This window comes from Protomyctophum parallelum (assembly GCF_964188405.1).
Source record: "Protomyctophum parallelum genome assembly, chromosome: 19".
NCBI classification, from domain to species: Eukaryota; Metazoa; Chordata; class Actinopteri; order Myctophiformes; family Myctophidae; genus Protomyctophum; species Protomyctophum parallelum.
Window position 1 is genome coordinate 16487622 of NC_139717.1, and position 24851 is coordinate 16512472.

A 24851-nucleotide genomic window follows, 5' to 3' on the forward strand; every position below is an offset into this window, starting at 1 on the left:
CTCCCCGCCAACACATACACACACACACACACAGAACACAGCTGAGGTTTTGGACGGTCAATTTCTTTAATCCTCTTGTCAACGCGAACGCCACTGCTACTACGCCCTATACGCGACCAGAGTAGCAGCAGCGGACAAAAAAAAAGGCGAGCGGTGCGTGTTGCAGTATAATTATTCTTCGCTTTAATATAAGCATGACCCCAGGGGGAGACCGATGCCTATTGGAGTGTGTGATTGCTTTGTGAAGAGACGGTGTATCCGGTGATGCTACGAGGCAACTCGATTAGATGGCGCGCCCCCCCCCCCCCCCCCCCCCCCAACACGGAGAGAAGAGCGCTGGAAAATGAGGTGCTGAAAACGGTGACGCTTTCACACGCTGTTTTCACGCAACATTAGCCGGCATCGACTTGGGTTACGTGGGGTGTTTTCTTTTTAAGGCCACGCAGCACATTCCTGAGTGTTAATTTAAACTCTGAGGTTGTACATTGTACAAATGTTAACCAAATGAAACCTGCGAGGGGGTCCATTTGGTTACATTTGTACGCAAATGGATGAATCAACTAGAAATTCATTAGGTTAGGTTAATGATAATGAGATTGTACTGTGCACGTACAGTACTATATAATTAATATTTAAACTGGGAAAGCTATACATACTGCATAACAATTGTACTATGCAATAGTAGCACTGTAGGAGGCTAGCTGTCTAGAAGAGGGTCGGTGTATGTGTCTGTGTGTGTCCGGCATGTGTAATCAATTGGCATAACGACTACATTGGGGAGGAAAACAGGTAAAAAGCACACTCCCAAAAAAGTATATAGTATAAATTATGGTAAGCTGTCAGCCAGTGAGTGGCAATAAGTGACTCATCGCAGAGCCATTGGCAGGTAGTGTCGAGATGAGGCACAGTCCCCCCAAAATGAGTCTCACTTTTGGGGGGAAAAGTTATATCGCTGCAAAAGGTTTGAGCTCAATGAAGATTCCACACAACTGCCTCTCTCTGGGGAACGCTGTATAACACTAAGCCTCCTGCCGAAGTCAAATTAAATCACCCCGTGCTAATGAACGCTTCACTCAAATCCATTTTTTTGTACCCAGCTCAAATAGTGGAACTGTAATACGCTGTGTACTATTAAATGAGGAGAGGGGACAGTTGTTAAAAAAAGGGGGGAAATACGGGGAGGACGCAGGAGACGAGGGGGGGGAAGAGGTTTGTCAGAGGACGCGAGGTAACGGCAAAGTCAAGGGTTCGTTATGAAATGCTAAAGAAAGCGGAGGAGGAGGGAGAACTGAAAGAAAGGGAGACATGCTTTAAGTATAATCACCTGTAGAACTGGACTGGTTTATAGTTTCTCATTTAGCTCTGTGTCTGTTAATCCTGCACATGTCTATGTGGTTTGTTGCTGCTTTAACCCAATTTGGGCGGGAACCCCTTTTGGTGTTTTAAAGCATTATGTTATACTTTAGCTATTGGAAAATAGCAGATCTACAAGCTCATAGCGCGCCACCGAGTGGCACGCTACGAGCTTATAGGTCTGCTATTTTTGAAAAGTCGTGAAAATGTGGTGCAAATCTTTTAATATATATTTCAGAGCGAACATTTTTAACTAAAGTATTTGCTTCTGGGGGTCCCTGGAACAACATATTTTGAGACGGGGGTCCGTGACCCAATAGAGATAATTCTGGGGGTCCTTTTTTTTTTTTTTTTTTTTAAGATTTTTTTTTTTGCGGCTTACGCCTTTATTGATTTTTTAAGGGATAGAAAGTAGGCTGACAGGAAACGGGAGAGAGATGGGGGGATGACATGCGGTAAAGGCCGTGTCGGGTCCGGGAGTCGAACCCGCGGCACACCGCGACTGGATCACCAGTCCGGTGCCCAGACCGTTACGCTATGGCCTGGGCAATTCTGGGGGTCCTTGACATGGTTTTTTCAGAAAACTATTAAAATTTAGAAGCCTTTTTTTAATCGACATCAGTCCAAAATGGGTTAATTGTTATTTTAGTGGGGTGTCCCTGCACTGTGTACTAAAGCTAATTCCTTGCATGTAAAACATAGGGAAATTGGATGTAGAGTTAAGATGTTTACGTCATACAATTTCCAATTTCCACTTTAGCATGGGAAATTAATTACCAACCAAAATGGGTTTATTTTTAATCATCTTTGAATCTCCCTTGTCGAATCGCCGAACACGTGGGGTAACACTGCGGTAGAAATGCACAACACTTTGGCTGATTACAACATCCTTTTGGCAGTCGGAGCACGTTCTTTAAAAGCCCTGCACTCCTGCACTTTTCGCCCCCAAAGTGGAAACTTTGTAAGGCATGAAAAAGTAATGGTGTCAACAAGGAAAGTGTCAACAAACTGCATGTTCATGGCTGCCAGCCCGACGGAGGTGTGAGACTCTCTCATCCATCCTCGGGGGCAGCCCTGAACTCCTAACAGATGGCACTGCAAAATCCTCTTCCAAAAACACTTTTTCTGTCAAACTCCAGCCCCTTCAGCTGATCTGTGTGACACAGAGGGGTACACTTTTTGGTACGTAGGTTAAGTAGGTTGGTTACTATTCATCCCAGGGCAACATTACAGCAGCATGGCCTGTGATTCAGGCCTGAATTCAACATCCCCCATCCTAAATCAGCCTGACCAGATACCAGATATGGAGATAAATAAGTAAACTTTGGCAAAACAGAGAATACACATATTAATCAATATACCAAGTGTAGCGATATTGGATATAAAAGTAATTAAACCCTTTTCCTTTTTTTTTTCTAAAAAAATGCTAAATACAAAGCAAAAACACTTACCGGTAGTATTGATACAATCGATTATTTAGAATGCAAAACGTTTCGATACAGATTATTTGCATTGCAAAGCGATACGATACGACACAAAGTCAATGGTGCCGTTTACATTTCAATATACTTCGATTCTTGAAATTAAAATTATTTTTTGTTTTGTTTTGATGCAGTTACTATATCGTTGCACGCACGCACGCACACAATCTCTGGGGTATGGGGAGTCGTGTCTCCCTGTTGACTCACCTATCATGATTACAATGACACTGCCTGTTTTCCTAGCCTGCTGGTACAAGATAAGGTCATCATGTTATTTTGTGAATTGTCTGCCTTCTGTGTTAAAATAAATGGGCCGGCCGAACTAAAGTTTGCAAGGGCAATCTTCAGGGGAAATTGATGACTGCTGAATTTGATATATTTATATATATATATATATATATATATACATAATGTTGTTGCCTGTTATAAGCTGTCCAGCATGTCCATCCACAATTCCACAGTCCGGTGAACATCACAATAGCAGTGCTAATTGTGTTGACTAAGACTAAAAGACTACGATTTTGATATTTAGTCAACTAGACCAAGACTAAACAATTTCAGAGTTGTCCTTGTTGTTGTACCTGTCAAAAAGGTAGACACAGTAATTAACAATTCTCTCCGAACCATAACTGGCTGCCTGAAACGCACTCCTGTGTCCTACCTGCCGATCCTTGCAGGAGTTTCCCCGGCCAGCCTCAGACGAGAGGCTTCTACCATAAAGCTAGCAAGGAAAGCCAAGCTACACGACTGGCATATCCTGCACAACACTATACAGTGGAAATAGAGCCTCCAAACAGACTCAAGTCCCGCCAGCCTTATACAACAAGGCGTGGCTACTCGATACCGAGTTGGACATTTGAGGATGATACACGAAAGAAGAAGAAACAATTTCAGCTGACTAAAAAAGGACTAAAACTAAAAGATGCGTAATTCCAAAGACTAAATCAGAATTTGCTGTCAAAAATGTACATTGATACCGGCCAGTGTGACATCGTGCTGCCAGAAGTGTGCAACTCTCCTACTCAGTCACATTTTGTATATAGCCTATCAGTGTATTATTCTGTCATTATAATAAACAACAACTAGACATTAAAAAAATGCTGCTGCAGTGCAGAGAGAAGTTTTATTTCTCTGGCTTTATTGATGCAAGACAACTTTTGCAAGGTCTGACTCCAGCTGAAAATGGTCACGCACCTGGACCTACAGTAGCACCTAATCCCGATCGCATTACAGTAGGAACACCCACTTTCATTATGGGCCAGATGTATTATCCACTTTAGGGACTGTGTGCTTTCAGATTGGACACATGCATTGTGCCGCATCACACATCCAAGGATGCTGTAATTGCGCAATTAGAGGTGAGTGTAATATTAGTTTAAATTACTACAATACCTCAATGCATGTGCCACAATCATCACAGGCTGCAAGACATTCAATTAAGGCTCAATGGTAAATCAAACTAATCCATGTAATTGATTTGAATAAAATAATCGATTTTGAGATAATTTTGAGCGTTTTAAAAGGTTTCAACAAGACAATGCAACAGCTTGAATTTTTATGCTCATTTAAAAAAAAAAAAAGCTTTGGGAGATTGTCCTTCGCCCATACCTACAAGCTTGTAGCGCGCCACTCGGTGGCGCGCTATGAGCTTGTAGATCTGCTATTTTTTTAATAGCTAAAGCATAACATGATGCTAACACCAAAAGGGGTTAAGGTTGAAGATTAGCAATTCTGTAATTCTGTTCCATGCTAAGGACATGGTACATCATCCTCTGCTTATCCGCCTCATGGCAAGACACAACAACAGAAAGCTACTTAAACAAAGTCAAAGACAACAGCAATGCAATGAATGACAATTAACCTCCACGGCAACGATAAACCGTTTTATTTCCAATGTGGGGAAGGAGAAGGAAGCAAATTAAAGTTAGACAGAGGTAGGTAAATTATTCAAAGCGAGTCAAAAGAACGCTCTCCTGGAAGATGAAGGGGGTTTCCAGCAGCACTGCACTTTAATGCATCTAATTTTCCTTTTTTACAACTTCCAGGTACAAATGGTACAATACCAATCAATCACACAGACAGGATGATTAAACTTCCTTAGTATGGCCAATTGGATTATTAGCTCCACTTTAGCCAGTCTAATTATGCTAGCTTAGCTGCTATTGGGTATACAAGTACATGCAGGTGCTAGGCTAGATTTTGTGAGCTGGCATGACAAAAGAAAGCACATACAACTAGAAAAAGTGCTCCTCGGAGCACAGGTTTCCACCAGGTCAGGAACGTTTGTGATGTTTGGACAAAACATGTAGGAGTAATATAAACATGTGTTTTTTTTTTCTCCAAAAATGTGCCTCATGTTGGCGTTATAACAGTCCTTTTTGGTAAGTTTGGGACAAAGTGATGTTGTTGGCATCCAGGGAGTGTGTGTGAGCAGTTTGGCATTGACCGGGCCAAAGGTGCCGGAGATCAGCTGTACATACACGCACGCACGCACGCTGCAAAACATATACTCTCTCCCCATGCCTTTAGCCAATTAACAGTTAATAGGAATGAAAAAACAATTACTATTGTTACTTAATAGTTTACTTAACATTTTCCACTCCTTTCTATTTTCTAACGCAAATCTTTTTTCAAAGAGTCTTTTTTCAAATCAGCATCCCTACCAACAAAGAAAAAAACAAAACGGTTGCTCAAAGATAAAAGTCATTAAAAATGCCCAGAAGCAGTCTCTCTTGTTCCCTCTTCTTGCCATAAAAGCTGATAATTTAATACAGCTGATTGATGAGTTTAATCAGCTGGATACGGACGCAGCCTTTTTTACCGTATAATTGAATGGGCGATTAATAAAAGCTATTATGGCCCATATCGGCGGACAAAAACACAGACACAAATCAATGGCACATTTGGGGTGGGGGAGAAGACGCTTACAGATTAGAGCTCTCCCTCTCAATGTCTCACCATGTCAGTGGTTTGGGGCAAACGGTGGCATTCATTCAGGCAGAAGGGAAAGCGACAGTGATGTTCAGCTACGCTGCAACACAATCGAATGCCAGTCTCTGCAGTGTGTCCGTTTATCTTCCTCTCTCTCATTTTAAATCTCTGTACCCTTCTCTACTCGGAACTCTTTACGACTTGTGCGCCACCCATATGTGACAAAATCCAGCAAAAAGGCCCTCAACTCTACTTTTCCAGTTTTCAGATTTTTACAGATTATTAAAGTACAGAATGTAAGCTTTCATATGATGTATCATTCAATGAATGACAATAATTGAAGGAGATATAACCATTTTAAAATGATTGGGGCCTTTCACCCAAAGCTGAGAAAAGTCTGTTTCAATATTCACAACATTTTATCACCTTAGAGCTGGACAGAAGTGGGTGACAATGGGAGGGACAAGGGACAATAGGACGTTTTAGCTGTCAACAGTGCAACACTAGAAACACTGACATGTTTAAGCCAGTAGAACAAACAATGCAATTTGTAAGGTGCCCCAATAAACCCTTTTGAAAGTACTAAGTATTAAATACTAAGTATAAGTATTCAAGTATTAAATACTAAGTTAAGTGTTCAATTTAACTTATACACTACCTGGTTGTAAATAGCTGCAGTAGGCTACACCATTTTATGCAGGTCTACTTTAAGCAATCAAAGTCAGACAATTGACCCAGTATTTTAAATAAATAAAACCGACGCATCAGGCTATGATGTTGTGCGCTTGTAGATTTGCTATTTTTAATAAACAGATTCCGTCCACATGCAGTCACAATGCCTGGTTTCTATTTAGTGTGCAAGGCTTACATCCGGTCTGAAGCCCACCCACTGTATGCGCTGATTTATATACACAATACATACACGATCCGTATCCTCCCCTCACCGGATGTTGAATTAACAGTACTAACAGCCGTATTTGAAAAGACGTATCCAATCTTTTACACAATAAACCGATTTCCCGACATTTCCTTTTCACTTGATACCGTTTCATAGAGAGGGCCTACACAAACGTTCTATATACCAAATGAAAGCCCGGATTTCATAGTTTACATAGTATTTTGATTTTTTTTTAATTAGCAAAAAATGAGCGAGTTATGATTGAAAGAAAAGACGATCTTGGCTCTTTGCGGGTGGAGGGAAAAAAAAGAACACTTAACACACGACACACAGACAGCTAGCTAACTAGGCTAGCTAGCTTCTAGCCTGTTGTGTGATGCTTCCAGGCTGGGAAGCGTATTTGAGCGAGTAGCTACGTGGTTTTGTTTATTTTCTGTAAAGTATAACCCAAATGCTCCTCCATACTACTATAGCCATGTAGAATAATTCTGTGTTTACAAACACAAGCACGCTAATGGGCGGTGATCAGAGCGTGAAACCTGAGGACAAAGAGATTCCAGGACCAATCGAAAACAACATGCAAATCTCGGGGGTACTGCGCTTCTCTGCCCCCAAAAACTTGTTAAAAAACAAGCCCACTTTGACGTATAAATGTATACATTTCATTTGCCCAAATGAACAATCTGTTTGAATGAAAACCTTCTTCAACATTCAAACTGTGTTAATATGAAAAAAAAAAGAAAATCACATAAAAAAAAGAGAGGGGTAGACCAATAAAACAGGTGAAAGATCAGGGGACGGAGGGGACTGAAAGTGGATAATGAGAAAAAGAAGACAAGGCCACCGCAGGAACAGTGCAAAGGCTGCATTCTCTCTGGTGGATATTGTGTTCTCTCCCGGCCCGCTCCGAGTCTAATGGACCTTGTCTGATCTGCTAGGCTGAAGCTCGCCTCTCTCTCTCTCTCTCTGACTAGAAAACACAGAGAAAGGTCAGACCCGAAGGTCACACTATACTACAGCCCTAAGAGGACACATTTATACACAGAGCCAGAAAAGTGCACTCAAAATAAATTTTCAGTCCTATAAAGGCCTATTCATAGTCTGGATTTTCGGTGGTGAGGTGACCACCGCTCCGGTGGTGAGCTGATCACCGGAGCTGAAATAACGTTGAGCGGTGGTGAGTAAAAACAGAGAGAAGGGCTGGAGCGGTGGCGGTGGTTTGCTCTTCACCGCGGCTCGTGACGTCATGTTGTATAGTTCGGTGGTCACCTAACCACCGAAAATCCAGACTATGTATGAGCCTTTACTTGATTTTGTGACGCACTTCCATGTCCACCTTTTCCTTCGCGTGCATGTAAGCCATCAAGGCAAGTTGGGAAAATATCCTCTATAAGCACGGTAGAGAGATAGAGAGGGAGAGAGCGGTGAAGTATAATGGTGTCAAAAGCAACAAAGAAATGGTGGCATATGACTGCAGAGTCAGACAGACTAGACTATCTGGGGGGGTAAAATACCTTAGCGACTGGCTGAGACATCTATCTTAAAGCAATTACACACCAATACTACGACAATAAACGACTGTCTGGAATAAATAATACTCTCTGGCATGCTCCAGCGGAAAACAACAGTGGTGACGAAGGTACGAATGGGACAGCTCAATACTTATTGACTATAGTGGTTAGCGAGAATATTTGCTGTGTTGGACTGCTGCGTGAGTGTGTGCGCGTGTCTGTGTGTGTGTGGACCCAGTTGAAGATAAATATCACTGAAGACAACGCTGAAAATAGGACAATAGGTATTAGAGTGGAATGCTAATGAAAAGCAACAGCAATGGCAGAGATTAAATGGATGGTGTAAACAGAATGATAGGGTAATCAATAGCGTTATCGCTTGCAGCCCAGTCAGTAAGCATGGCCCCAATCTGATGCTGGTGTTATAGAAGCAAATTTGCACTGTTTTGGAACAAGGTTCCATCAAACATCACTGTCTGAGCGTTAACCGTGGGGAGATAAACAAACGTGTGGTGGTTTGCGATTGTCTTATCAGAAGTTGGTATATTTGGTAACACAATATTGAGTAATTTATTCACTTTGTGCTGTACTTTTACTCCACTACATTTATTTGAAAACTTTAGTTACTAGAACACTTTGAAGACTTTGATTCGTATTTAAAAAAACATATACAGTTACCACATCAGCCCTACTGTATGTATGTACATTTCGGCCATTTGGAAATAGCCGATCTACAAGCTCACAATGAGTCTCATCGCGACACATTGTGAGCTTGTGGATATGCTATTTTCAAAAAATATTTTTATACTGTACATTTGAAAACTTGAAATATGCGACATTCTGCATCATGACTACCATTACATTTACTTTAGGTAATTTACGTACATTTGATGCCTGTACTTTTGTACTTTTACTCAAGTAAATTCCGAACTTTTACTTGTAACGGAGTATCTCTAACATTGCAGTATTGGTACTTTTACCGAAGTAAAATACATTTGAGTACTTTATTCCACCACTGGCTGTGACACTACTGTAGTGTAATAATTGGAAAGGTGATTATTAGGAAAGCCAGGCGATATTGTTGGCTGCTAGGAGCGTGCGTCACAGATAAAGTGAAACCAAGAGTCACTTCTCCAACGGACAAGTACAATTTCAATGCACTTGCCCGGAAAGATTTATCGCTCGTCCCGGACAAGCCTTAAGCAACAGTTACGTACCGTGCAGTGGTTCTGCTGCTGCAGCAGCGTGGGCACGTCTCCTCCGATGGGCATCTGCTTGGTCAGGTCCTCGTCCTTCAGACAGATCCACTTCCACAGCTCCTCCAGGAGGACCAGCAGGCGGGACCAGCGCTCGGCGCTCGCCTCCAGGTGGGCCCTGCCAAGCAAGGAGCACAGCAACACACGTTCAGAGAGTAAGTAAAGTTTATTTATTATAGAGCACCTTTCACAGACAGTTACAGTCACAAAGTGCTTTAACAACAATACAATTAAAACAAGTCAATAAAACAAGTCAAGAACTAAATCACTAATAAAGTAAGACAAAGTAGAAAAAAGGTGAGTTTTCAACAGTCCTTTGAAAATGTCCACAGAATCCACAGTTCTTAGGTGGCGTGGGAGCTCATTCCATAGCTTATAAGGGGCAAAACCTGCAAAGGCTCGATCGCCTTTGGTTATTAATTTTGTCTGAGGAACAACCAGCAAAGCCTGTGATGTGGATCTCAGTGACCTGCTGGGCACATACGACTGGAGCAGGTCAGAGAGATAAGGAGGTGCCTGGCCATGGAGGGCTCGGTGTGTAATGACTAGAGCGCTAGGTGGGCCCTACAGGCAGACACACACAACACTCGTTCAGAGCGCTAGGTGGGCCCTACAGGCAGACACACACAACACTCGTTCAGAGCGTTAGGTGGGCCCTACAGGCAGACACACACAACACTCGTTCAGAGCGTTAGGTGGGCCCTACAGGCAGACACACAACAACACTCGTTCAGAGCGCTAGGTGGGCCCTACAGGCAGACACACAACAACACTCGTTCAGAGCGCTAGGTGGGCCCTACAGGCAGACACACACAACACTCGTTCAGAGCGCTAGGTGGGCCCTACAGGCAGACACACACAACACTCGTTCAGAGCGCTAGGTGGGCCCTACAGGCAGACACACACAACACTCGTTCAGAGCGTTAGGTGGGCCCTACAGGCAGACACACACAACACTCGTTCAGAGCGCTAGGTGGGCCCTACAGGCAGACACACAACAACACTCGTTCAGAGCGTTAGGTGGGCCCTACAGGCAGACACACAACAACACTCGTTCAGAGCGCTAGGTGGGCCCTACAGGCAGACACACACAACACTCGTTCAGAGCGCTAGGTGGGCCCTACAGGCAGACACACAACAACACTCGTTCAGAGCGCTAGGTGGGCCCTACAGGCAGACACACACAACACTCGTTCAGAGCGCTAGGTGGGCCCTACAGGCAGACACACACAACACTCGTTCAGAGCGCTAGGTGGGCCCTACAGGCAGACACACACAACACTCGTTCAGAGCGTTAGGTGGGCCCTACAGGCAGACACACACAACACTCGTTCAGAGCGTTAGGTGGGCCCTACAGGCAGACACACAACAACACTCGTTCAGAGTGGGCAGAGATCGGGACTCCGGTCCGAGACTCGGATTTGAGTTGCGCTCGGGCGGTGCACGAGCGCACACGCGCCTGCACGCACAGCGACTTCAGACTCGACTCAGACTCGCCCTACTCAAATGTAAAAATAAAAAAACTCAAGAGCATGCGCTCGCTTCCGCTGTGGTCCATCAATGAAATGTTAAGTGCATGTGAGGAACACTGATGCACACGAGCACATTTCAGTTGTGAATAAATACTGTTTCCGCTTGCTCATACCATTTTCAGGAAATTACCATTTATAAATACAACCGATGAAGCCAGCAAGAAACTAAATCTTACTGAATACTAAATTAAACCAGTAACTCAGTAAGCTGAAACTCTACAAAATTAGTGTGTGCGCGTCCCAATTAGGGCATTTTTTTTTATTACATCGTAGGATTCACTGCTAATTGTGTAGGTGGTGCTGGACATGTGTTAATGTGTCTTCATAAGTGCTTCGTGAACGTAATGCATCCCAGCGATGTGTGTACAGTACATGGTGTTTCCTTTGCTCTTCTTAATTACATACTGTACATACTACATGTGCCGTAATTACTGCATAATGAGGCTGTGTACAACAAACCATGTGCGCACACACACACACACACACACACACACACACACACACACACACACACACACACACACACACACACACACACACACACACACACACACACACACACACACACACACACACACACACACACACACACACACACACACACACAGAGCTTACAGCACAACAAGTCCTCTCCCATGGGCATATAGTGAATCGGTGGGTTCAAACAGCACGCAATGGAGCTATACGATTAATGAGACTCGGATTTACTGTAGAAACATCGAACCTGTCTTTCTGTATTTCTGCAAATTGCCTTCACCGTCTTCATTCCATCACAACTCACATGCATGTTGTTGTGGAAAGCAACTAAATACATTTACTTAAGTACAATTTTGAGTTATTTGTACTTTACTTGAGTATTTCCAATTTCCAATACTTCTACAGGAGGCAAATATTGTACTTTAACTCCACTGCATTTATTTGAAAACTTTAGTTACCAATTACTTATAGTGTATTTAGATTATTATTACAAAACGCACAGTAAGCACTTCGGCGCTATATACATACATCTCTGCCATTTGAAAATATTTTCAGAAGATTACTTTTGTACTTTTATTCAAGTACATTTTGAAATTCTGGACTTTTACTTGTAACGGAGTATTAAACATTTGCACACGCACGTGCATGGACGTGTGCATTCATCTGACCTCCCCCCTCCTACTGTCCTGCAGGCAAGATGCCATCTGGTCCCTCAATGTCAGGCTCTCCAGCCTACCCAAAGCTTACATACCGTACTTGTATCATATCCCCACTCAGTGATTTTCAAACTTTTTTTTATTTCAAATTTTGGTATGCATTATTGATGCCACTGTGACCTCCATAACTCTCAGAGTGTCCAAACGGGACCAAAGGATTCATTCCATTATATTTTTGCACTCTCCGAGTGGACTCTCAGATGGTCCCTACAGACCTGTGAGGGACCATCTGGAACCCCCCCTCAAGGTCCAAGGACCCCATTTTGGGAACCACCGGTTGGACAGAACTCGAGTTACTGTAGCATTCTGACCCAGTTCTCAAACTGTTCAGCCCACAACCACAAAATAATGCCGCCATTGACTCACGACTCCAACCTAACCCCCGGAGGCCATTTTAATGCACATAAACGTGCACGTTTGGTCCGCATTTGTCCGCATACGTGATGTATTAATAGAGGTTTTGTAACAATCACGGTAAAAATGTATTTGCAATCATTCTTACATTGTATTTCACTCATTCTGTTGAATTATATTTAGGCGTGTAAAATATTTTTGATGACCCAAAATAAACCTGCGACCCCACAGTGTCAGTGTCTCGTGACCCCATGTGGGGTCCCGACCCCGACTTTGAGAACCCCTGCTGTGGCAGACGTACGTTCTGGTGAAGAAGGATCCAGTCAATGTTAATTAATTAAAAGTGTGGTTACAACATGCACACCCCCCGGGGTCCCAACAGACCTTGAGATACGTATGAGTCATGCTTCCGTCAGCAATAAGACGCATTTCATGAAATCAATAAGAAAATAAATCAATCAAGACCATGTTGGTCTTTCATGAAATCAATGCTGTGTATAGCTTCCAGACAATAGTCTAAGACAGTGGTTCCCAAAGTGGGGTCCGGGGACGCCCAGGGGTCCTTGAGGGAGTTCCAGGGGGTCCCCAGCAAAATGATAGTTTGGAACCAAATGGACCCTTATGGGTCTGTACACGAGTCCATTTGGTTCCATTTGTATACACTCTCAGTTAAATTAACATTGACTTTACAATATAAATTGGGGGGGCCAAGAGATAGAAATGCCATTGAATGGGGGTCCGTAGACTAATCCATGTCACACTGGGGGGTCCTTGAACTTAAACGGGTTGAGAATCACTGCTGGAGCTGTAGAAATCTTCTCTTATGGGGGGGTCCCTGACTCCCTGGCATATCTTTTCAAAGGGGGTACGGGCTAGTTAGTGTCAATTTGGGGGTCCTTGACATGAAGAAGTTTGGGAACCCCTGGTGTCTATAAGATACCTTTTACAATGTGATAGTGTCGACACTACACTACACTGTTGGCCTTTAACAACAACACCTATATACAGTACAGCACGTCGTAATGAATTGCATTTTTAGAGCACTTTCTAAGTACTCAAAGCACTGTACAATGGTTCATTCATTCATTCATACATAGGGAGGTGATGCGCGCACACACACACACACACACACACACACACACACACACACACACACACACACACACACACACACACACACACACACACACACACACACACACACACACACACACACACACACACACACACACACACACACACACACACACACACACACACACAATTGGTGGCAAGCGAGGCATCAATCGACTCATTGGTAGGCAATGCACAGTAGGGTTCATTGTCTTGCCCAAGGACACTTTGACATGTGGACAGGAGGAGCCGGGATTCGAAAAAGACTACAACAGTTACACAGCATGACTTTAAGGAAAAAGAAAAAAACTGTACGGTATAGTACAGCAGTAGAGCGCCACTCGGGTTCAGGCGAGTCTGATTTCTAGGTACTGACCGGATGTTGGCCGACTTGGTCTTCAGGTCGCTCCAGCGCTGGTTCATGTCGTCCAGTCTGTGTTGGAGGAACACGGCCTCCTCGGAGCTCCCCAGCGCCTTGACCATCTTGGACTTGTTCCCGTCCACACTCTTGTAGATGTCATTGTGGGCGTCGATCTCAGCCTGGATGTCCTGGAGAGAAAGGTGCAAAGACAAGAGGACTGTAAAAATCGGGCCGTTCGCGTAATTGTGACGGTAGTTACGTTTGAGTTTTGAGTTTTGTAGGCAGTTTTGCTGATTATCAGTGAAAAGAGGATGATGGGAGCTGCGGTGCGTTGCCATGCGCGCACGCCCTGCATGGCAACGCTGTCAGGTAGCACGTCCAAAAGCGTTACCTTTCAGGAAATGGAACTACATTTATTTAAAAAATAGTGTAGATCGGGCTATATTCACTACTTTTTCTTGTAGTAGTGCAGTTTGTAGAAGTAGTGCATTCACCTAAGTCAGTAGTGCACCCCTCCCCGCCCACCTCCCCCACCACAATACAATAACCTTAATAATAGAGAAAATACATCATAAATAAATACTGAAACCAGATATAATCATTAAGGAAAGTTTATGCATGCACTATGTGTACTATGTAAACTCTAAATTTCCATTTTCCAGCCATTCCTCCATTCAGTTTGAAAAAAAAAAAATATATATATATATATAATTTAGGGACCCCCCAAAATAGTTTCGGGACCCCCAGAGGGGTCGCGGCCCCAGGTTGAGAACCCCTGACCTAAGTGAGGACAAACCATTCAAGGATTGAGTTTTCTTCCCGACAGCCACCAATAGGTTACGAGAGGGCAAAGGAGAGGTTGGCGTTTCTCTAAAAAAAGTGTTCTCTCTGCACTTTTAGAGGATGTAAAACCAATATTATTCTTCAAAGTCATTGTCTGGAACTGACTGGAACATCCCCCACTACCACCACCACCACCAGTACATCCAGCAACAACTCCCTAAGCAGTACAATGTGATGGAATGAGATGCTGGGGTCTCTCTCTCCACTAAACTCAAGCTCAGGCTGTGATTACAGGGTGACACGTGCAATATGGATGTCGATGCTATAGCTCTTCTGTCTCAGTGTGTGTCTGTGTGGTTCTGCGTGTGGATGATCTGATATAGGGGGATCCACACACCGGCGCTGTCCTGACCACATAAACAAAGCCATGTGAACCAGCGTGTCCTGAGTCAGATATGTCTATGTGTAGAGTACGTGCCTGCACGCATGCACGCATAAGTACTGTATGTATATGCACGCATGTTCCCACAGTATGTACTGTATATGGATGTGCATGGGAACGAGTGAGCACCTTAAGAGACAGTTTTATTACGTGGCCACGTCTAAAGGAGGCTTGGGGTGTTCGTGTGGATAGAACCACGAGGGAGACTGTGATGCACGACGAGTATCCGGTCCAATGTTTTATTTTTAGACGTGTGATACCACTTTGTTTCTCTCTCTCTCTCTCTCTCTCCTGTGTTCAGCAGCATTTTCAGCACACAAAGAAGTACTGAAATCACATCTCTTTTTAAATTCATGAAATATCCGGGGTGACAACAGAACAAACGTTTTCATGACATAGTACATGATGTACACAGTATGCAGTATCTATGGCAGCCTGCCGCTAACTGTACACACATTTAATCTGACAAACAAACATCACACGATGTGATCCCAGTGTGATCACAGTTACGCACAGTCACATCCTCAGTGTTAACCCATTCAGGATGGGTTAACACCCCTCTGGGTGTTTAAAGCATTATGTTATACTTGAGTTATTGAAAAATAGCAGATCTACAAGCTCATAGCGCAGCACCGAGTGCCATGCTACAAGCTTGAAGATCTGCAATTTTTTTAATAATCCCTGGAACAACATATTTTCAGATGGGGGTCGGCGGCCAATTACATATATTTTTGGGGGTCCTTGACATGTTGTTTGAGTTGATTTAGAAGGCATTTGTAGAATCATCCTCAGGACTAAATAGGTTAAAACCACCGAGAGAGACTATAGAGGCCTATAGAGAGTTGCAGTCCCGCCCCCCCTCGAGAGACCCGGAAAAGATTTATTTAAAGACGTTTACGCAACTCTTTTCGTGACAAATCATGACAATAAACACAATGTTTTGGGCCAAACAAAGAATTAGAAAGTAGAAAAAAACGGCAGGTTACAACACATTTTTTGTTGTTTTTCTTCTTTGTAATTATTTGTTTGGTCCAAAATATTGTGTTTGTTGTCATGATTCGTCACGGCTCGAGTTGGCTTCGTACGACGCTTAAAAGGTCTGTAAATAAATACTATTTGAAATGTCTATGAGGAAAAATGCATTGGGATTCATTTCCTGGGCCTGGCGTCGTCATGAAAGGGGGCGGGACTGAGATGCTCTATAGTCTATACGGTACCATTTGGGGTATGATATTTCTACACTCGTTAGTACACCTGTTTTCACAGCATTCTAAACCATACATTGGTGTCACACGTCACGTCACGGGATGAGCGACGGTGGCAGGCGGTGGCATGTGACTGCCTTTAACAACGTTAAACTCCCTTGGCAACCGATGAACTTGTCCTAGACGGGCATTCAGGGACGACGAGGACGACAACAACACAAGAAACAAAACCTGTCCCTCGTCTGTCTGTCTGCTCAGCAGCCAGGCGATGCAGCTGGGTTTCGTTTTGTATAACCGAACAGCCGGCAGACATTGTTTTGCCAAAAAAGATTCAGGACTACAGTATGAATGGCCCCCTCTGCCGAGATGGTCGAGGTTAACAATCGACACGCTGGCTCGCTTTGACAGCTTACACAAATCCACCGCTATACAGAAAAGGTCATGGGACAGAAGGAGAGACAAGCACGGGGAGAGGAGGAGAGAGACAGAGAGAGAGAGAGAGAGTGTATAAAGAGAACATTAAATGTTGTCCCTGAATTATATGGCGCTATTCCAGCTCATTGCTCTCGGCTTTCACTGTCGAGCGGTGACACACCGTCTCCTTGTGTCTGTACCCATGTATGTATGTCTATTCGAGTACAACCTTTGACCCCTGCAGATCATTGGGGTCGCATTCCGGCGCGCACGCACACACACACACACACACACACACACACACACACACACACACACACACAGGAAGGTCATTACAACTCTCGTGCTTAAGTCAACAACTGTGCTAGACTCCAAAGACCGCCGACTGATCACTCTCTTTTTCACACAGACCCACACGCCGTCAAACAGACACACAGAGGCATACATTCATGTATCAACGCTTCCATTTACATTCCACGGAACCCACTGAAAGACTACTTTGGCGTATGCCGAGAGGCAAGCACACACTGACGTGAGGTAGCTACTACAGAACGCCAACTGATCGCTCTCTTTTTCACACACATACGCGCACGCACGCACATGCACACGCCACAGCATCCCTCGTCTCCAAACAAGACGCCTGTGTCCCCCACCGTGCACCAGCCATATGTTTTATTCATGGCGCTTCAGATGAAAACATTTTCACACGGAAACATCACAATGACAGAGTGTCAGTCGACGAGGTATAGGTTTGATGCACAGCCTGGTGAATAATGGACGTTAAGGATGCCAATCATCAGCTGTTCCAAGTCGACACGCTGAATATCATCTCTGCTAAAAGATAAAACACCTTTTAGGTTGTTTTTTTTTAGCCTCACGCCTAATGAGGAGACCGGAGACACTGTGGATGCGCACACACACACACCTAAGTCGCGAAAAGTGGGAACCTTTTTTAAGATTCAATCAGTTTTCTAAATGAATTCTTTGTTATAAACACGGGATGCTTTCAATTATTCCTGTTATGAAGGGAAAATACTATCTCGCACACGCACACATTCGGATTCGGATTCCATACACAGAGTAATGAGCAGTGGAGAGATTGGTTGGCTCTGGTCTGGTTGGAGAAAAACGGCAGAATGTGACTGTGACTGCCTTTAATCCCACTGGATTTTTTTTTTTTTTTTTGGTTTGCACTGCAGGCAGCAATGAGTATAGCTCCGAGCCATGCTCTGCCTCGGTGCCCACACACGCATACAGTACGATACTGTACAGAAAGTATGCACACACACACACACACACACACACACACACACACACACACACACACACACACACACACACACACACACACACACACACACACACACACACACACACACACACACACACACACACACACACACACACACACACACACACACACACACACACACACACACACACACACACACACACACACACACACAGAGAGAGAGCAAACATTTTGTACTTTAACTGAACAATGCTTTATAGCCTGCCTAGAGACACAGTGCGCCCAGGGTTTAAAGGTATCATCCAACACACGTAACGTGTATGAAGTACCACTGTGCAGTTAGCATGCATTATCATCATCAGCACATACAATTATCTGGACAGCTTGCCAAAATTAGACCCTTTCCCATTTTACGATAAGCAGTGGGCGTGCTAAAAAAAAAACGATCCCTGAGAAAATAAAAAAGGACAGGAATGTCTTCCCTCTACCCCGACACATTTTCGGAAGACAATTATACGATAAAGGCTCGGAGTGACAAAGCGTGTCCTGTTCTGTGCTATACACGCCTCTTTTCCAGATTTTAAATGGGCCTCCATCTCTGCATGGTAGCACTCTTTAATAACCAGCGGCACAGGCCAGAACAGATTCATTCCATTTTAATGAGTCCAATAACGACTGCACAGAACTCATATAAAGTCCACCACGCTACTCGACACCACGGAGCGAGAGAGGGGGAGAATGAAACGTCTCCCCCTGCTATGCGTCGTGCGTCTTTGTTTTGCCGTTTGCGTGAAAATTTTGTTCGGCAGACGTAAGCCGCCTTACTTCGTACGGTTCCAAGTGGCATCTAGTATATACCTGCTCAAAATTCCCCAGCAGCTCCTGCAAACTGAAGTTTAAGCCAATCATGTTCGAGTAATGTGGCCCGGCTCCTCCCACTCGCTCCGGCCCCACTACATCCTCTTTATGAGGTCGTGCGTGTCAAAGGGCAAGCAGGGGTCAGCGTGGACGGGGGCGGAGTCCTCCGGTGCAGGGCAAAAGCAACGGAATGGAGGTCAGGGCTCAGGAGGTCAAGGTCAAATCCTGCGTTCCAACGACGACAGACGATCCCCGGCGGCGGCGGAGTCGAACCGGAGCAAAACGCGGCTTCTTCTGCGAGGAGGTCAAATCCGGGTCGCGGTCCCGAAACGGGCGGTGAAACACATGATGCCTCACACAGCCCTCGGCGGCGACTGTGCGCGCGCGTGTTCGCTCGCCAAAACCGACCACATGGCAGCAGCATCCTCCTGGAGGCAGCGACTTAGGCCGAGGGAAGCGACAGGTAGCGCGCGCTCATGCTTGGAAGTCGACGGGCCGGTGACATGCAGGTTATAGTTGGTCGCTTCCCCCTAGGAAGCTGACCGGGTAGGCGGGGTCAGAGACGGGAGCTCCCCGAGACCAGGAGTGGGCTTTCCAAGATGAGAGGAAAAACCTGGAGTTGGAAGACGGACTGGAGAGAGTGACGCGTCGCTAACAGTTGGTCAGTCCTGAGGAACAGCAGCAGCAGACTGATGTAAAAGTGAACAGTTTTGTTTTTTTTCTTTACGCCCACTTCTCCATGCTTCCCTTACTCCACTTCCCCCCCTCGGGGCATGGAGGAAGCTGTTTACACGCCGTCCGAAAAAATGTCCAACCCAGGGCAGGGCAGGGCAGGAGCGTTTGTTATCAATTACCCAGATAAACAGCACTCTGTCCCTTGCCAGTCACACACTCTCTCACACAGCTTGGTGGAGAGACGTCCTGCACAAAGAGGCACATGGTCAAGCCTCTCATTCCTCTCTCAGTAAAAGGAAAACACACATGCACACGCGGACGCTGAGAGAGAGACAGAGCTGCCCCAGTATTTCCTCCAACCAACCAACCAACCCCCACCCCCAGCCTGGTTTCGCTCCCCTCGCCCAACCCTTCCTAATCACCGTCTCAGTCGGGCCAGTTATAGCTGAAGAATGCCTCCTTTTTTCCCCTTCTCCTCCTGGAACCTCAGCCCCCTGCGCCACATGTGTGTGGCGGTGCACGCCACACACTGCTGTGTCGCAGTACCCGGCCAGCAGGTCGCGGGCGGGCAGGCTCGTCGGGCTCTCCCACGCTGGAGCTTTGCCCCCGCTCTAGTTCCTATAGGACGAGACGGTGGATCCTTTTTTTTTCCTGGGTTCACTTCCTCTTTCCTGACGAGTTGACGAAACTTTGTTGGGAGTTGGTGTTTTCGTCTTTCGTCTGCCAGACCCCTGCGGACACTCAAACTCTTGGGTAGCCTCTCTCTCTCTGTCTATCTCTCTCTCTCACTCTGTTGCTCTCTCTTCTTCCCCTCTCTCTACCTCTGGTCACAGGCTCCACTCTTTCACACAGCTGTTTATTATTTTAATCAGTATCCTCCCTTTCCCTTCCCCTCCTTTCTCTCTCCCTCTTTTCTAAACACTAAAGTAGGTTGACGCACGCACGCACCCACCCACGCACGCACGCACACACTTCCTGAGGCCTGCATTGATAGATATGAGGGGGGGGGGGGAAACGAGTGCCAGAGAAATAGACAGAGAAGACACTTTAGGAGATAGATGGAGAGGAGGAAGGTGGAGAAACAGGATGGATTTCGGAGGTTGCATGAAAAACACTGGGTGAGAGATGGGAACTGGGAAGGGCAAACAAGTGTCCAGTACACGTCAATAGAACACACTACCTGTTTAGCTGAAGGCTGATCAAGACATGTGGCGTTCACGTGAAGAGGGGGAGAGAGGGAGAGAGAGAAGCAGAGCATGCATATAATCAGTACCAGAGAGAAGAGGCACCATGCATTCAAATAAAGGTTTCCTTGAAAAAAGTTTGACTTCTAAACCCCAACTCCCGAGAAGTGCCGTATGCGACAACACAATGCAGTTCAGCTTCCTATCCACAGTCCAGGCATGCCCACCCAGCGCCATCGGTATTGCATTAAGAGCACTATGACACCTAAGAGGAGAATGCTTTGAAGTCCATGAAGGAGAGGGTGGGGGGCTACAAGCCATGTTTGGGTACAGATCGTTGGCTCTATGCGTTTGAGTGTGGGGTCCCAGCTTCAAAATGCATTCCATATAGAGAACATGTGTGTATGTTTACCGTGTGTGTGTGTGTGTGTGTGTGTGCGCGCGCGCAAGAGGCAAAGGCGGCATTCTGAACAGAAGGTTAGACATGTGGTGTGCGTCAACGTGTCACGCGTCAGATGGCTGTCGACACTCTGCAATACAATGAATGCTGCATATTCATAACCCAAACGCTTTGAAGTGTGTTCCCCCCAATGTTTACATATGCCGTATGCATGAAAAACAGCACTTTCTGAAGAACGCCGACTGTGAATGTATACGCCAGTCGAGTTGGGAATGAGTAGCCTGGAAACCAGACGAATCTGCCACAGGGCAATTTTCTTTATCATAATCTCTGGGGAAATTGGTCTGGCACTCCTCAGTTTAATTACATTTCACTCACCCCAGAGTTGTGGGTGACCAATCCACTACTATCCACTACAAAGGGAGACTTTTTTTTGCTGGGAAGTTGGAATATGTCTGTAATCGGTGCCCCTTAAATTAGCAAAGTTTCACAGCAAAGTTCCAGACTCATTTATATGCAGTGATATGAGTCTGGCCACGCCAGGGCTAGGACATGAGTACATTTCAAATATTGAAAGCGTGACAACTTTTAGAACATTTGGAAAGCCAGAAGAAATGGCATTTGACTTTAGTTTTATTTTGTCTTCACTTCACTTTAAAAATGGGTTACGCGATTTGGGATTATGGGTGCACTCACGCCTGATTTAGATGACTTAGATGCTAATGCTAATGTTGGTAGCTCAATGTTCGACGTGTGGCCGCACGACACGTTGTGAGCTTGTAGATCAGCTATTTGTTGGTGTACGACACGATGCCCAAGTATAACTCGAAGAGACTGCCAGAGAAGAAAACAGACCTCTACGGAAATACAGAGAAATGGGTGCATATTTGTACACACACACACACACACACACACACACACACACACACACACAGGGGAGGTAAACATTAGGCCACATTACTGTAGCTAAAAGGATTAGGGACCATTACAGGGGAAAGAATGCAGAACTGCTAAGAAGGGAAAAGCGAATGAGAGGAAGAACAAACACCACCACGATGATGATGATGACGAGGACTGACAGAGGAAGAAGTGAGAGAGAGAGAGAAGAGAGAAGAGAGGAGAGAGAGAGAGAGAGAGAGAGAGAGAGAGAGAGAGAGAGAGAGAGAGAGAGAGAGAGAGAGAGAGAGAGATAGAGATAGAGATAGAGATAGAGAGAGAGAAGCTCAATATCACCCAAACACAGTGAAATACAGTAGCACGGATTGTCAATTCCGTACGTCCACGGCACGCCTAGAAAACCCCCAAATCCGTACATATTACCCGACTACTGTTTTGACTGCGACCGAGGCGTGGCTTTGCACATAATTGCCAATCCATGCTATAGACTAGAGGGTATGCACGTGACATCCTCATCAAACCAGGTTTGCAGGAATGCCTACTGAGTGGCAAAAAACGACTTTCTGGCCTTGACAGCCCATACATCCACACAGAAAAGTCATATCTGATTGCATTAAACAACATTAAACAATGTTAAACTCACTTTGCATGTTGCTTTGCCACTCGATTTGCCACTCGAAGTGCCATTCACTTTAAGCATGCGCATACCCTCTATTTCGCCGTGTTTGGGTGAGTTGGGGTTATTTACGATTCCGTGCTATCAGGTTACAACTCGGACGAGGCCGAGTCGGCTCTACCGAACTTCACAACGTTCGAAACGGCAACTCAATTCAATACAATAATGTGAATGGATCCGAGATGTAGTGGAGTAGAAGTAAAAGTAGTGAAAATTGGAAGTGTAAACACCTCAAAATTTTACTGAGGTACAGTACTTAGTACTTACATAAATGTACTTTCCCATTCAGCACGGGAACCCCTTTTGGTGTTTTAAGCATTATGTTATACTTTAGTTTAGCTATTGAAAAATAGCAGATCTACAAGCTCATAGCGCGGCACTCATAATATGCTATTTTTTAAAAATTGTGAAAATGTGGCGCAAATCTTTGAATATATATTCTTTCAGAGCGGACGTTTTTAACTCAACTCTTTGCTTCTGGAGGGTCCCTGGAACTGGAAATACAGATAATTCTTGACATGAAAAAAGTAGAGCACCACTGACATAGAAACATAGGGTTTTTCAGAAAACTGTTTAGAAGCCCTTTTTTGGGGGAAATCGGTCTCAGGTCTAAATGTACATAATGCCTTTCCACCACTGCTAAAAGGCCAGACCAATCCTATAAAAGAGACATGGCCTCCCACCACGCTCACACTTCCACTAAACAGTGGATTACAGCTGCTATTCCAGGCCAACTGAAGCCAACGGAGCAGAACAATAACAGACAGTCAAGCCGGATTTACACATAGTTGTGTGCCAGTATCGCACACCAGAAACAGGCCATGTGCAGCACAAGCTATAGCCAGCTTGTAGATCTGCCATTCTTTATTTCGACACAGGGAGCGCGACAAAGAATGATGATCAGTGACAAAGACAGAAGGTGAGTGAGACAGAGAGGAAGATGGGAAGTGACTTTTTTTTGCCATTTGTAAAAAAAAAAAAAATATATATATATATATACTGAATATTTGTTTATTTGTATACGCTTTCCCTTGCGTGGGATTGGGTTAACGTGACATTGGTCGACAGCAGCGTGCGGAGCTGCTGACGCGCTGCACTTTTTGGGGGTGTGAAACAGAGTTTGGTTGAAGGGGAATGTGCTGATCGTACTGTACAGCCTAGATTAGATGTGAGGATTTCAGGTTTTTTTGTCATGCTTTGAGCAATGAAGGAAAGGAGGAAACTGATAACCCATTTTTGACCTGAGATCAGATTCTAAAAATGTCTTCTACATCCTGACAGTTTTCTGAAAAAGCTATGTTTCTATGTCAGTCGTTCTTCGATTTAAAATAAAATAGCAGACCTACAAGCTCGTAGTGCGCCACTCGGTGGCGCACTATGAGCTTGTAGATCTGCTATTTTTTAATAGCTAAAGCATAACATAATGCTAACACCAAAAGGGGTTCCCGCCCAAAACGGGTTAATATGATTCCACTATTGCGTGACTTTTGCCTGCCTAAGACTTTACTGCATAACTTATGCTGGATGTGGCGTTGTGCATACAGTATGTATTGGTACCAACATCAATACAGTATGGAATTGTATCCAACGACACCAAAGTATTTAAGGTTTTGGGTCTGAGAGGCTGAATTTCACCAATGGTGGTCCGTGGGCTCAAATGCCGAACAAATAATGGACCTCGACATGAATTCTAATCCATTCACAAGCAACTTGTACGCACGCTTATATGAACAACAAGACACACTGGCTGGGCAGATATATTGTATACGATCTGTGCCAAAATTAGCTACAGAAGCATAACATTTTGAATGCACTGAAATACGAAAAATGTTTTGATGCTGCACGAGGTTTTACGTCACTTGACAACAAGAGCAGCCAATGGCCTCACTAGTTGACTCGTGTGCCATTTGAGTTGTAGGGTTGAAATTATTCATAATGTATTACATTTTTAATTACAGACATTGTAGTACCTGACAATTGATATGAAACATATTTTTGGTTCATCACGTCGACAATCAAGGCAGACAGCTTAGCTTAGCTTAGCTCAGCTGCAAGCCAACGAGAATCGGGCACAAACATCGC

At 44.7% G+C, this 24851-nt stretch overlaps 1 protein-coding gene across 1 annotated transcript in view; it reads right to left on the reverse strand.

The window, feature by feature from the left end:
* The window catches only part of utrn (utrophin), a 285060-nt gene that overhangs the window by 98371 nt on the left and 161838 nt on the right, over positions 1 to 24851 (reverse strand). Inside the window, 2 exon segments of the mRNA XM_083790820.1 lie at positions 9392 to 9548; positions 13999 to 14171. Coding sequence (XP_083646946.1) covers positions 9392 to 9548; positions 13999 to 14171 — 330 coding nt within the window.